Below are 13,685 nucleotides of genomic sequence, written 5' to 3'. Positions count from 1 at the left end.
AAGAGCCCTTCTATGAAGCAAAGAGCTTCAGCAGTTGAGGAGCCCAGCACTGCTGCCAGTGAGGGATCTGCTCTCAGGCAGGGGAGCTCAGCCTGCACTCAGCCTCAGCAGAAATCCTCCCTCCACGGCTCCTGCAGGCCACATCCTCAGGAGATCTTCTTCCAGGACATCATCTTGGTAGCAGGATGGGCAGATTTTTGCTCCCACCAGCCTGTGCTCTCCTGAGAGCTGTGGGGGCCTCCATAACTCAGCCAGCAAAAGAAACAATTTGTGTTTCACTTGCCAGAGCATTAAAGCAACTGCTCCTGCCAAAAAGCCTGCATCATGGCTCTAAACCAGGCTATGATATTCCTGCTTGAGGTAAGACTTGACCCTCTGCTTATTTAGATTATAAACTCTCTGGAGATGAGTACTGTTAATGACTGTGGCTGCACACGTTGTCACCAAGGACAGCTGAGTGCCAATAGTTCAGGACAACTTAGTCCTAGCTAAACAAACTTAGTTCTTTCTTCTCCCTGCTTTTTGTGGTGTTGAGAAAATGTGTTCACATTACATAGTCAGCTCTCTAAGCTCCCCAAGCTGCACTTACAAAGGAGCATTTAAACTGGCAGGCAATGTTGTCAGTGCATTAATGCATCTATTGCCTTGGAGACAGAGAAAGGGCAGCCTGTGGAGAGAGAATGAACCCTCAATGAGATGGAGCCTCAGAGTATCCTTATTGACATGGTCCAAGGGACTGGATTATGTCAGGAGGGAGGGAAAAAAAAAAAAAAAAAGAGTAAGACAAGCCAATCTGAAAGACAGGCCATGCAATTTAAACTAGATCAACATGAATCTGGGCCCAATTTGTAAGCATATTGGACTGATTACTGCTTTGGCATCATTAAATGACTTCCCTAAGATTAACTCATGACTATTCAGCACTTAGGGATTCAGTGATTCCTTTTATAAATAACACTTTGAAGTCAAATCCATAAAATCGTTTCAGGCTAAAATTAGAAGGGTGCTAATAAAATGCACCATGAATACAAATCTTTCATGATTGCATAAACATATATCACCTTACCCAGGCTTCTTTCTCCTGCACAGTGGCACACTCAGCCCAAATGTGCCAGTGAAAAGAACTGGAAAAGCACAACAGGGAGGGTGACAAACCAAATACAAGGGTTGTTTTGCCTATTTGCCATAATGTGCAAGGAGGCAGCATCAGCCTGAGCTCACCATGCTCCAAGCTCTAATACTGCCCAGGGCTGTGGGGCACAGCAGGTACAAGGCAGTGGGAACCCAAACACTCTGATGGCTGCAGCATGGTGGCAGCACTGCCATCCTTCAGCTCTTCTGCTGCCATCCCCAGTGTGATTGTAGTGTGCAAAGTAAACAAAAAGCAGATGAAATGAGGAGTAAGGGCATCATGAAGGTCTTTTGCTTCCATCAAGATGGGATGCTGCCAGTCTGGATTTTTTCTTTCTCCCTGCACAAGCTGCTTGGCAGCCCCATCCTCTGGCCTGCCTAAACGTGAGACCTCCCCCTCCTTTCATCTGCCACTGGGACAAAAATGCAGAAGTGATACAGCTCAGCTCTTAGCAACCAAACTGGCACAGCACTGAAAAGACCCCTGGCAGCTACACTGCTCACTGCACTCCTAAGTTTGTAAACACAAGCAGTGCTGGGGACAGTAGGGCACTTTTGGAAAATGGCTCTAGCAGAGACTGAAGGAGGAGGACTCTACTCAACCCTATTTCACCACACCACACTCTGCTTCTGGTCTTTGTTACTAAACCTGCTCATCCCCAACACAAATGTCCTCTCCAACATGAGAGAAACACATTCCAATCCTTTGAGAACAGAGCAAACCAGTGCTGAGACTGAGGGAGGTTTGATCTTGCTGCATTCCCAGTGGCTTTCCAGGAGCACAGGGGGAATATGGGGTTGAGGAGTTACACTGGTGCAGCAAGGACAAGAGTTACACCCTCTGGAATGGAAAGGAGTGAGGTTTTTTCTCCAGGGAAACACTCCCCAGCCTTGGGTAGCACAGGTCAGTAAGGTGAGAAGCACTGCAGCACTTGCCATCAGCATCACACAGACTCACTCACAGCCTGACCTTCCCCTGGTTTGCTCCCTTGGTGTTAGGAAACCCAGTGAGTAGGAGCAGCAGGAGCAAGCCAGGCTGGGGAACAGCAGCCATGCCCAAAAGGGATGCATGGATACCAGGACACAGGAAATCCAGCACTCACCTCTGAGGAGTCGGCACACTGAGCAACACGTGCACTCTGGAAGAGGAGCTGAGCATTAGGAACTTGGTCAGGGTAAATAAATGACTCTCCTAGAAAACACTTGGAATCATTTTGAGGTGGAATTCATGGCCTCTCTGCAGATGAAGAGACAATTGTCTCTATCCACCAGGACAGAGCACAGAGCCAGGAACGTGCCTCACCCCAGGCTGAGTGCCTAATGGGCGTTAGGGCTGGGGTTATGTACAGCTCCCTGGCTCTGCTCTCAGCTCCCTGAACAGAAATAACTCCTGACTGGGAGTGTGGGTAAGCAATGGGCAGCACAGCACCAGAAGTGGCAGATAATAAACACAGGGAGTGCAGTACTGGGACTTGTAGTGGGGCTCAGAACACAAACTTGAACATAGGAAGCTCCATCTCAACATGAGGAAGAAATTCTTTACTTTGTGGGAAGCAAAGTAGACTGAGAGCTGGTGGAGCCTCTGTCTCTGGAGTCATTCAAAACCTCCCTGGCTCCCATCCTGCTCAATGTGTTTTAGGTGAACTTGCCCTGGCAGGAGGGTTGGACAAGATGATATTCAGAGGTCCTTTCCAAACCCATTCTGTCATAGGTACATGCCTAATTTTTTTTTTTCAGTATATTTAAACTTCTACAAGCTCTGGTGTAGCCATCCATGCAGCTTCTGAAGGAAAACTATCCACAGATCCCCCTTTCTAAAACAGGAATGTGCTGAGGACTCCTCCAGAAATTCTGTTTCAGTGGAATTACCATAAGGATGGAAGCAACCAAGGGAGTTGCATTGTACCCTTCAGTGCAAATGCAGGTGATTCATGGCTGTTCAAGGAAGAATGACCTTTACAGCTGCATCTTGTGGATGGTTTGTGCTCCAGGAGACAGCCTAGAAATAATTTCCAGTTTGAGCCTTCTAATTTAACCCTCACAGTGGCATCAATGACTCCAGATAAAACAAGGTTTTGGAGAAAAAAAAAAGTTTGAGCTGTGTGTGATTTCTGGTCTCAATTATCTAGCACTTCAGAGACTGGAAGTTCTTCCATTGTTTCACAGTCACTTTAAACCAGTATTAATCAGCACTGCTGCTGAAAGCAGTCCTCCCATTGCCTCTCTGGCCTCCACCCTCCTTGGCCTGTTGTTGCTGCTGTTCTCTACTGACTTGGGGATCAGACCCAGGTCAAGAGCAACCTGGAAGCAAGGAATTGCATTCAAGTTGAACCAGCTCCCTGACAGGGGTCAGCATATATAAACAGAATTTAAACATGTCCAAGAAAAAGCATGGTATGGGGCAGAAGCAAGGGCCATATCATTTCACAGGAGTGCTGGCTTATACTGGCTGGATCTGCTGTGAAACCATGGCTTTTGTGTAAAAGAAAGGAATCTCGACCAACCCCAAGGGGCCTGCTGTGGGCCTGGATTCCAATTTTACACAGAAGAGAGCTCATACAACAGATATATATATATAAAAATATATATATGGATTGTTATTGCATTGTTTCTGTGCTTTTTTTGGCTGGTGCAGACTGAGCTGGCCAGACACGTCCTGAATGCTGATATTCCCCCACCTTTGTTGTGTCCTGCAAAGCCTTCAGAGTGTGAGTGCAAAACCAAGGAACAGCCTTGATTCTCTTCTGCACAGAGAAGTGGAGAGTATCAGAAAGCACACTGTGCATTTCTGCTTTGAAATCATCCCAGCTGAGAGTGATCTCTGCCTGGGGAAAGCTTAAGCAGAAAGGACACTGTGTCTGGGCAATAGAGAGGGTGGCTCCACAGGATGTGATCCTCTGACCCAGACAGTGTCATCAGCTTTGGACACTGATTGTCCCATGCTGCAACATGGCATATCCCAGTGCTGCTGGGGCATGTCCCAAAAGCAAGGCTGGACTCCAGTGCCCATCCCAATCTGGAGGTTTCCACTCCCATCAACAACAGTGAGATGTTTTCATCAGCTATGGGATTGAACTCTGTGACTCAGAGTTCCCACTCCTCAAGTCTCATGTGTCATTCACCAGCCATTGCAATTGAAATTTAATTTGCACTGTCCAGGATGCTTTTAAGGCAAAGTTAAGAAGTAAAAGAGCTGCCCACTGTTAATCAAGACATATCTATATGGGAATTGTTATTGGACATCTGCCAGAACAACAGGTTGGCTTTGAAAAATGTTTGCAAATGTTATTCTGGAACTTGTAGTTTTCTGTAACGCTGAGCAGCCACATGACATTTCCAGCTCCCAAAGGAAAGGGGCAGTTCTCCCTGGGGAAGAAGCACAGGTTGGAACAAGCATAGAAGATAAAATATCACAGACTCTCATCAGGCTGCCAGGACACTAAATCAAGAAATGCTGAATAAGAGCAAAGTGAAACATCAGCTCAAGAGGACAGGTGGTGGGCTGCTACGTGGAGGAAGGGCAACCATCATGTTTCCTTGGTGTGAGTAGAAGGAGGTTGTGCTTCACAGGAGCAGCAGCAATGCCTCAGGTCATGTGCTGTGGGGGGTTGGCATCCACACACAAATCATGGCAAAAGCAGCCCTTGGCCCTATGTATCATCTGGTTTTTGATGGGGTGTGAGGAGGAGAAGGGACTTTCTGTGGGAGGGGGGTGAACAGACCAGGAGGATCAAATAGTGGGCACCACTGAAGGCTGCAAAGACAGTGAAAGGCAGAGGGGGGAAAAAAGCAGCAAAAGGTAGAGGAAAAGAAGGAGTAATTTCTCTTGTCTCAAAGGCAGCTCTTGCATATTCTATTTCTTGGCCTCACAAGACACTCTTCAGCAGGCAAAAATAAACCTTTGATGTGGTCGTTAAATAAACCTGCATGTTAAATAAACCTGCATGTGGTCGTTACTAACTAAATGCTGAGCTCTTCACACCATGCTTTGTGTCAAGAGGGGATTCAGAGAGTCACAAATCCACATAACCAGCACCAGTCACTTTATAAAAATACCAACAATGGAAATGAAACAAGCTGAGCAGTTATTTAACGTAGCCTGAGTACAGTGTGGTTCTCCAGCCAACTTTTGGGCACAGCCAAAGCCCACCCGTGTCAGGAGAGGTTTTTCCTGGGTTGCAGTCAGCTTGGAAACATGCCCAAGAGATCTGAAACCAGAACCTGAACCATTCCTGGTGCTCACAGGAGATCTGAGGGGTTTCAGACCAACAAAACTGAGTTTCAGCAGTGTCACCTGTGCAGAGAAGACAACAGATATCTCTCCATCTCTCTCTGTCTTTCCAAATCACATTCTTACATATATCCTATCTGCTCTTATAAACAGTCAAACAGCTGGACTGGAACTAGAAACACCAAATTCCACATCAGGTCTGGCTGTGTTTTCCACTGTGCATGGAATGGGACCCATCTAAACTCCTGTAACCTCAACTCAAAGAGCCATCTCTTGTCTTTGCCTCTCTGTTGTAAGGGTCAGCACGCTTCCATGCACCATTTGTTCAGCAGCAAGGCTGGCTGGAGAAGCTTCCAGTTCCTGGCCTCTTGATCTCAAAACATATCTCCCCCCAAAGGTCTCCCAGACCAGTTATTTCGGAGGCTTCCAGTAAGGTGGATCAGCAAATCTGTCTGAGTTAAACATAATACTTCAAAAATAGTATAATAACATATTTTTACTCTGGATCAAACTTGTGATTTCTCCCTGAGTCCGCAGCTTTTTACTGCTGAACAGCTTGAGTGACTATAGTCAGGCTGTTCCACCACCTGAGAGTAGCACTTGACATCTCCTTATTATAAGGCTGCTACTCTCTCTTTGATGTGGCTGTCTCCTGTTGAGAAAATTAAGAGCCTGTGCTAGATGTAAAACTAATTCTTCAACCTTTGTGCATCCCTGACAGCCAGATGAGAGAAATAAAAGGAGCTATAAAAGCACTGCCATAGGCAATCTGTATGTTTAGTCTTTCATCAAGAATGTGATCCTCATAGGACTGAACAATGCTCACACACACTCCCAGTGCCAGTCCTGAAACCCAAAGGATTACAACAGTGACAGCAGTGCTTGGTCCACCTGTAAGGATGGCTGTGGCCTTGCAATGCCCCCTTGATACCCAGACAAAATCATGTTTCAGGTTCCTGTCCCTTCCACAGTTACTGAGCAACTGTAAACTCAGGCAGTGACTTGAGAGCTGCACCTGCAGAGGACTGTAATGGGTTGGTGTTGTGGCAAAGCAGAGCACTGATACTACTTAGAAACTGTCTTGGAAAACTGGAATCAATCTATAGAGAGGACTTTTCCACCAATCAGATATTTTACATCTTATAATCACTGAAATAAGGTGTACAGGAAAGCCACATAAGAAATCTTCTAAGGTTAACCTTAAAATAAACAAGCAATTCCTACCACATATGGCTTTCAGGACCCAGGTGTGAGAAGTACCATTTTCTCTTTACAGACACATCAGGTATCTATTAGAACTCACATTTTTGTTCAGATGACATGAGAGAGGTGTTATCATCATATGGGGGCTTTGATGACAATAATCACCCTTGCCCACTACTGCACGTTCTTGTTCCCCCCTTTTTGCATTTCCATTATCCCCACACATTGAAAACCCCCCACAGCTGGCAGCCCCCAGCCCAGTTTTTCAGCCCCTTTTCAGCTCCAGTTGCAGGGCCTGATGCTGGTTCCCTTGGATGCTCAAGTCCAGCCAGCCCAGGACTTCACACCAGCCAGGAATAGTAACCACCAAACCATGATCCTGTTTTCTCTCTTAAGTGCCAAGAGACTCAACAGCCTGTTTGTGTCCTGTGAATTCTGGTATGAGCTGCCTGCAATGTCTGTTTCTATATATTCCTGCCAACTGCATGACTTCATTCAGCTGTGTGACATTCCAGACAACAAGACACTGAAAATAACTCCTCCACTTACCTGAGCTGCCAGTGCCTTCTGATGCACTTCTGGATGGTTTTGGGTGGCTCTGTTTGCTACTTGTTCGGACAGTGACTGGGGGAGGAACAGTGCTGCTGCTGTCTCCACGGATTGATGAGAGATCCTGCATGCTAAAGCTCCTGAGTCTCTCAGACAGGGCCCCCTGTCCCTGGTTAAACAAGCAAGCAAATAACACATAAAAGTTAGATTGCACACTGCATTTTTTGAGCCTTTTTCTTTCTTCCCTAGCTCACTGAAATCCATCAGGACAACAGAAAGAGAAAAAAAATTTCCTGGGCCAGTAACCTAGAGAGAGCATAAATGAGTTGTTAAGAGCATAATTTCCCTCTCTTTGCTCTTCCTTTTGGAGTGGTTCTATGCACAATGTAATGAACACTTTTCACAGAGAGCATCTCTGTGTCATCTGAGCTCAGAGCAGCCTTGGGTGCATCTCAAGGAGAAGGACATGGTTGTATCTTCACTAGAAAATACATCTTCACTTTCTTCACTGGAAACTGAGTCAAGTAGGTGCTTGGCTTCAGAAACAATTAAATAGCCTGCATTGAAATAGCTCCCTTTTAAAGTTAATCATCTATGATTATACTCACCCAGCTGTTCTCATTCATGCACACAATTTCCAGAGCACAGAAAAACCAATATTTTAAAGTAATAAAAAGTAACCATTCAATGCAATAAAATATTCCAATGCTTTTTTTCATGCAGATTAAGGAATAAATAAATTAGCACAACATTCTTCTTTCTTTTTAGAAAGGCTCTCAATCAGGCAACAAACATATTCCTTAGTAAAAGGAATATAGCTCATTTTTATTAAGGATGGGTTGGTTAAAAGATATATTTCATTTAAACTACATTAAAAACTCCCATTAAAAAGCCAACTATAGGCATACTTCTTCCTGAATTCTGTAACCCTTGTACTACAGCACTGCCATAAAGTAAAACTACCAAAAAATACAATCAATATGGACCTTATCTATTACCCTGGTTAGCCAAAGAGGTAGGGCACACTGTAGCAACTCATAGCCCTCCTTCATTTGGTAAAGCAGCACACCAGTGGAAGCACAGCCTGAACACTGCCTGAGGGCTCTAGATTGGGCTAGAACACAATCCATCACTGCTCCCTTCTGGGCTGCAGATTTGAGTATCCTGCCCACAAAACCTGAGTGCAGGAGAGGGACCAGTGGAGAGTACACTCTGGTGCTGCCCTGGCACAACCCCAGCCTGACCATCTACACCCAAAGGCCAGACTGAACACATGCCTTGCTACAGGGGCTGGGCAACACTGCCTGTCCCCTAGTGCTTGGCATCAATACATTGGGAGGGGAAGGCATTAATTTACCTACAAGTACTGATTTATCAACATCACTTCAGAAATTTGCATGCAGAGTGATGTCTCTGCCCCTATAAACTCATTACCACCTTACTTTTAGGGACTGTAAGTAGACAAAGAATCAGGTGTTTATAACTACAGTCACTGTGGCAGCTGGAACTTCCTACATTCAAGAAAACTCTATCAGTAGTCTCCCAACTTTCCAATCTGAAGCTTTCCATGCAAGAAAAATCCTTCAAGGGTTCAAGCTTCCCTCTCAACTCCATAGCTTCTCAACTTAACCACAGGTAGGTTACACATCCTGGATTACAGCACTTTTCTGCATCAGGGAGAAGCAAACAGCACAGGATGATAACTTCCACAATGCCATCCCAAAACATCATCAGTAGAAATACACATCATCTCAGAAAAACAGAAAATAACTCTTCTTTGTGGAGCTGGCCAGGAAGCTGCACAGGGCTTTTTCTCTGTATTTTGCTGAATCTTTGGTTTGTAAGATATCTTTCTCTATATATACTGTATTTGGCAGCATTTTGCATTCAGCTTCTCTGCAGGCTATTCTAGAAAAGTTTCCATACACACCTCATGCTCTTCCTGAAGACTTACTTTGCTCTCTCATTACTCTATTCTATTTTTTAAATTATTTTAAATGAATGAGTCTTTTTTGCTGGTATACAGACATTTTATTTTGCTTATTTTATAAGCTTGGCAGTGGAGTCCAGAAAGCTGACCTTTTATCTAAGTCTCACCTTTTTATCTCCCTCTCCAACCTGCCACAACAGTCACTGTCTGAATTTTGGCTACTTTCCTGCCAGTGGCTGAGCCATCCCTTGAGACATGTTCTTACTCCAACAGGCATCTCAAGTTTTTCTTCCCAGGCCAGCCTAAGGTGCATCTACTCTACAGTCTTCAAATGCAGCTGCCCCTGGGCTGATGTACTGAAATCTTGCAAGGCTGGGCTCGCTGGATGTGACCTCACCTGCCCCAAACTCAGTGCAGTGCAGTTCTTGGGGGGGGGGTTTTCATCTTGCACTGAATTCTTACACTGCAACCCTGATCTCAGCAACAAGTTCAAAGCAAACACAGGACATCCTACCCTGCAGTTTGACTGCAAGAGACAGATCCCTAGTAAGAGCAATCAGATCACCACGTACTATGTTGCTGTTGCAGAATGACTGGGTCAGCAAAACCAGAGGGTTGGATTTGATGAGCTGCTGTAACCCGAGGACCCGAGGACCCGAGCTGTATTCCTCCAGCTCAAGTGTCAGCAGTGCCTCCTCCCTGCTCTGCCCAGCCAGCTAACCCAAATATCACCTCATTCCAGAGAGCAATTTATGTGGGTGGACATGAGTCAGACTGGAGATGAGATTCATACATCAGAGCAGCCTGGCAGGGAAGATGACACTAACGCAGCCTTTTGCATGGAAAATGAATAAGATCTGCTCATATTCTTGCATTGCAACTTGTGATATAGCAGCATGTAATGATCAAAGGCCCCAGAGACAGCTTTGCAACAAGGATCTGACATGTGCCTGTCATCTGTGGGCCCATTACATCAGCATATATTATGTTCAGACACAGTCACAGCAGCTGTGCTAAACAGGTCTGATTTTCTCCAGGAAAAGAAACAGCCAAGCAAGCAAAAAAAGTTATTTCTTGATCTTTGCTTTAATTTCACCTGAGTTTATAGCAGCAAACATAAAGGTTGCTCATCACACAGACAACAGCAAAATATTACTGTTCTTTTGATCCCATGAATATGTTTGTCCAAAAGCAGCAGGGATAGCAAAGGCTCGGGCTGAGTGAGGGCACTGAACATGTGAAGGCTTCCTGACTTCCCTTCCATTTACTTTTGGTAGGTGTCTGTGCCCTGCTCATTACAGTGTACCTGCTCCCAAATTCTTTTGATCTTCTTGTCCCTAGGATGTTTCACCCCAAAGGTGAAGGTACAGCACAAGCTGGAAGTGAACCTCTTCAGACCTCCTTCACCTCCTTATCCCAGGACCCACCAAGCTCATTAGGACCACCCATGGGGGCAGGGAAGGGTCAGACTGGTGCAGGGCTCAGTGCTACTGAGCAGGACAAAAGACAAATATCAAAAAGCAGATGGCAATATCATCCCTCAGTGCTACCACAACCTTATGTAGAGCCAAGATATCAGCAATGGGATTATGGCATCATCATCATGATGGACATTTAACAGCAACACATGGACATTTAAGCTGCAGAAGCTCATCTGGGATTCTAAGGGAAGTTAAAGCTCCCATACATGTGGCACAGTAATTAATCTGAAACTAATATAGGTACAGCTCTACCTGCTTTGGACAAAACTGCAACTGAGGTATAGGCATACTTTACTTCCCCACATCTAGCATATTCACTTCCTATTTTTGCATTAAAGAGTGGGACAAAACACCAACAAAATACTGAGGTTTCAAATCCAGTTAACCTGCATGCTGCCACCTTCTAAATGTTGCAGACACCTTCACAGCCAGAAGTGAACACAGACTTCTCTGGGCCAGAGCACAAACACTGATACAATCAATACTTTCTTGGAAGGATCAGAAATCTTCATCTTTTCCAAAATCTGAAGTCATTATTGTATCAAGCACTTTAAAAGGCACTCCCATCAGAAATAACTGGAATTGTCTTCCTTAATTTGCCTCTCTATAATTAATCTCTGAAATCACATTTGAAGCAAAACTTTTTAGAAGGAGAATGGTTTAGGAGCCTGGAAAAACAGGGCTTATATCAGTAGAATTATTCATTTAATATATTCCACGTATTCAGGTAGCTTTCCACAGGTTCTAAGTAAATAAAATTAGGCACATAATTTTAAAATCTGCAATTTATATAACAACACCCCATTAAATATTAACTAAATGTAAACAAATAACAGTGTCTAGATTTTATCATACCTTCAGTCTGAAGATCTGAAAGAATTATGTAGACATTATTTAGGCTTCAAAACACCTTTAATACCTACAAACTCCATTTTGCAGCTATGGAAACTATAATATGGTGTGATGAAATGACACAAATCAGGACCCAGAAAATGTCAAGTCATAAAAGAGAAGTTTTTAATACAGTGTTATTTCAAGATGCCACCTTCTGGAATTTTGCATCTTAGGATCAGCAGTTAATGGACAGGCAAGGGAACACTAAGTCAGGCTCACCACACTTCCAGCACAATGGTAAACCCGTTAATGTTCTCCTCTCTTTTTGCTGTAACTTTTGTTAGCAGTTCTCCTCCATACCAGCAGATAACTCTGCATGCACGTTACACCCTCCACCCTGCACAGTCACCTCAAGGGGTGGAGCATCTTCCCGGGCTGTCATTGTCACTGCAGTGTCAGCAGAACTTCCCAAACCACAGCTATCAGAAAATGCTTGCAGAGATGCACCTTTGCTTCTGAGCCAAGTCCTGCTCTCACTAGCCCCACTGCAGCCTCAGCCACCCTAAGGAGATCACAGCAGTGGGGAGAAGAGGCTCCCTTTATCCATTAGCAAGAAAACAACAGCAAACACAGCAGCTTGGCCAATGCAATAGCAACAACCCGTGTTAGATGGGTTTTCTACACACAAAGCTCCCTGCCTGGCTGCTGGAGTCTCTCTGATTGCCAGCAGAGGACTTGGAAGGCATTCTGCTGATGAGATCAGGGACAGGCTTTTAAGCTCAGCACGCAGGATCTACTCACTGGAAGCAGAGCAGACAGCATCTGGCCTCAGACCAATCCCAGCTAAAAACAGTTCAAACTAGTCTAGTGGGGAGGCAGACATTAGTTAGGGGTTAGTGCAAGCACTCAGCAGATTACCTGCCCTTTTTTCTGGTCCCAATACAAGTGCAAATGAAGTAGCTGAGAGACCTAGCAAGGGAAAAAAGAGAGCCATTGTGGCAACAAACATAAAAGCTTTGAGAATAAGGTCTGTTTGAAGCATAAGTAATTGGGGCAGACATGAGCGTGACACTGGGCACCATGTGCAGGGACTCACACACACATACAAAGCAGGAACACCCACCTATGGACTACACCTCTCAACGTGGGTTCTCCCTTCCTCAGCTTTCTACCAGAGAGATGGACAAACCCCTCGCAACCCCAGCTGACAGGGTGTTACCTAGCAAGGGTGTTTAAAGGGCAAAGCAAATGATAAACACAATCAGCTGCCACTTCACTCCTTGCACTTGATCGATGCTTCGTGCTGAAGAACCCCCCAGTGTGGCCACCTCTGTAATGCAGAGTTCAGATCACTCTGAATCAGATCACACTTCAGATCATCCCCGAGTGCATTTCTGACTAATTTAGGCACAGGATTAGGTGAGGGACACGTGGCAGTCATTTTAGTCCCCATGATGGACAGGGCTTCTGAGAAGTAGGGTAACACTAAGTAATTACAGCACTGAGTGGGAGTTTGCATACACATTGCACCTGGCTCCAGCAAGACCCTGCAAAGAGCCAAACCACTGGCACAGGCCTGAGTGCTGGAGGAAATTGCTTCTGCTGTTATATTAAGACAACAACTTACAAACAATATCCTCATAGCCAGGGCCTGCGTGCTGTGCCTCGTGTGAAAGAGCTACCCCTGTCTGGAGGTGTCAGACACTGCTAAAGACTCAAAGGGAAACCAGCTGACATTCATGTTGATGATGGAAACTTAATTTCATCCACCCTTTTTGTCTGCACAGTTCATTTCCTCTCCTGGGAACTGTTTGTTATTGCTTCTCCCAGCCTGGTGTCTCTGTATAAATTAATTGTTTGGTTCTGCCATCCTGTGCATTCGCTGCCTATTGTCTGAGACTTGGAGACACCAATATTAGAGCCAGCAAGAGAGAGAAACTGGAAAAAGCTATTTGGATTGTAGCTCAAAAAAAACAAAAAACAAAAAAACAAAAAACCCAACAGAGTCTCAAAGACTTAAGACTGAGATACATCACACTGTGACAGGAACAGTTCATAAACAGTGTGATTAGTGGCACGCTACCATATGTTTCCAGAAAGCCAGTTGTTGTTCCTCCTTATTGGTGTAACATAGCTCAGCCAGGAGAGCCTTGGTTTTGGATCCTAATTGGAGATCCTTTAAAGGAAGCTACTTCCAAAAGCAGCCTGCTCAGCCCTTCTGCAGCAACACTAATTGCTCCCCAAAGTTTTCTCAAACTGAATCCTAAATCACTCCTTACTTTGGCAACTCTTGGCCATGTCACAGACCAGGGCACACAGCATGGCC

The 13,685-nt window shown here is 45.0% G+C and overlaps 1 protein-coding gene across 6 annotated transcripts in view; it reads right to left on the bottom strand.

The window, feature by feature from the left end:
• REEP1 (receptor accessory protein 1) overlaps positions 1-13,685 on the bottom strand; it is a 77,986-nt gene that overhangs the window by 12,531 nt on the left and 51,770 nt on the right. For 3 of the 6 annotated variants that reach the window (XM_071753224.1, XM_071753223.1, XM_071753229.1), the window contains exons 6-8: positions 12,278-12,328; positions 7,115-7,283; positions 2,235-2,282 (exon numbers count right to left, since the gene is read on the bottom strand). In XM_071753224.1, coding sequence (XP_071609325.1) covers positions 2,235-2,282; positions 7,115-7,283; positions 12,278-12,328 — 268 coding nt within the window. The remainder of the gene's footprint in view (positions 1-2,234; positions 2,283-7,114; positions 7,284-12,277; positions 12,329-13,685) is intronic. The other 3 variants (XM_071753226.1, XM_071753227.1, XM_071753228.1) reach the window with 3 other exon arrangements.

Source organism: Heliangelus exortis, chromosome 10 (assembly GCF_036169615.1).
Source record: "Heliangelus exortis chromosome 10, bHelExo1.hap1, whole genome shotgun sequence".
Taxonomy (NCBI): Eukaryota; Metazoa; Chordata; class Aves; order Apodiformes; family Trochilidae; genus Heliangelus; species Heliangelus exortis.
The sequence above is the reverse complement of the archived record's forward strand: the minus strand, read 5'-3'. Positions and strand labels throughout refer to the sequence as shown.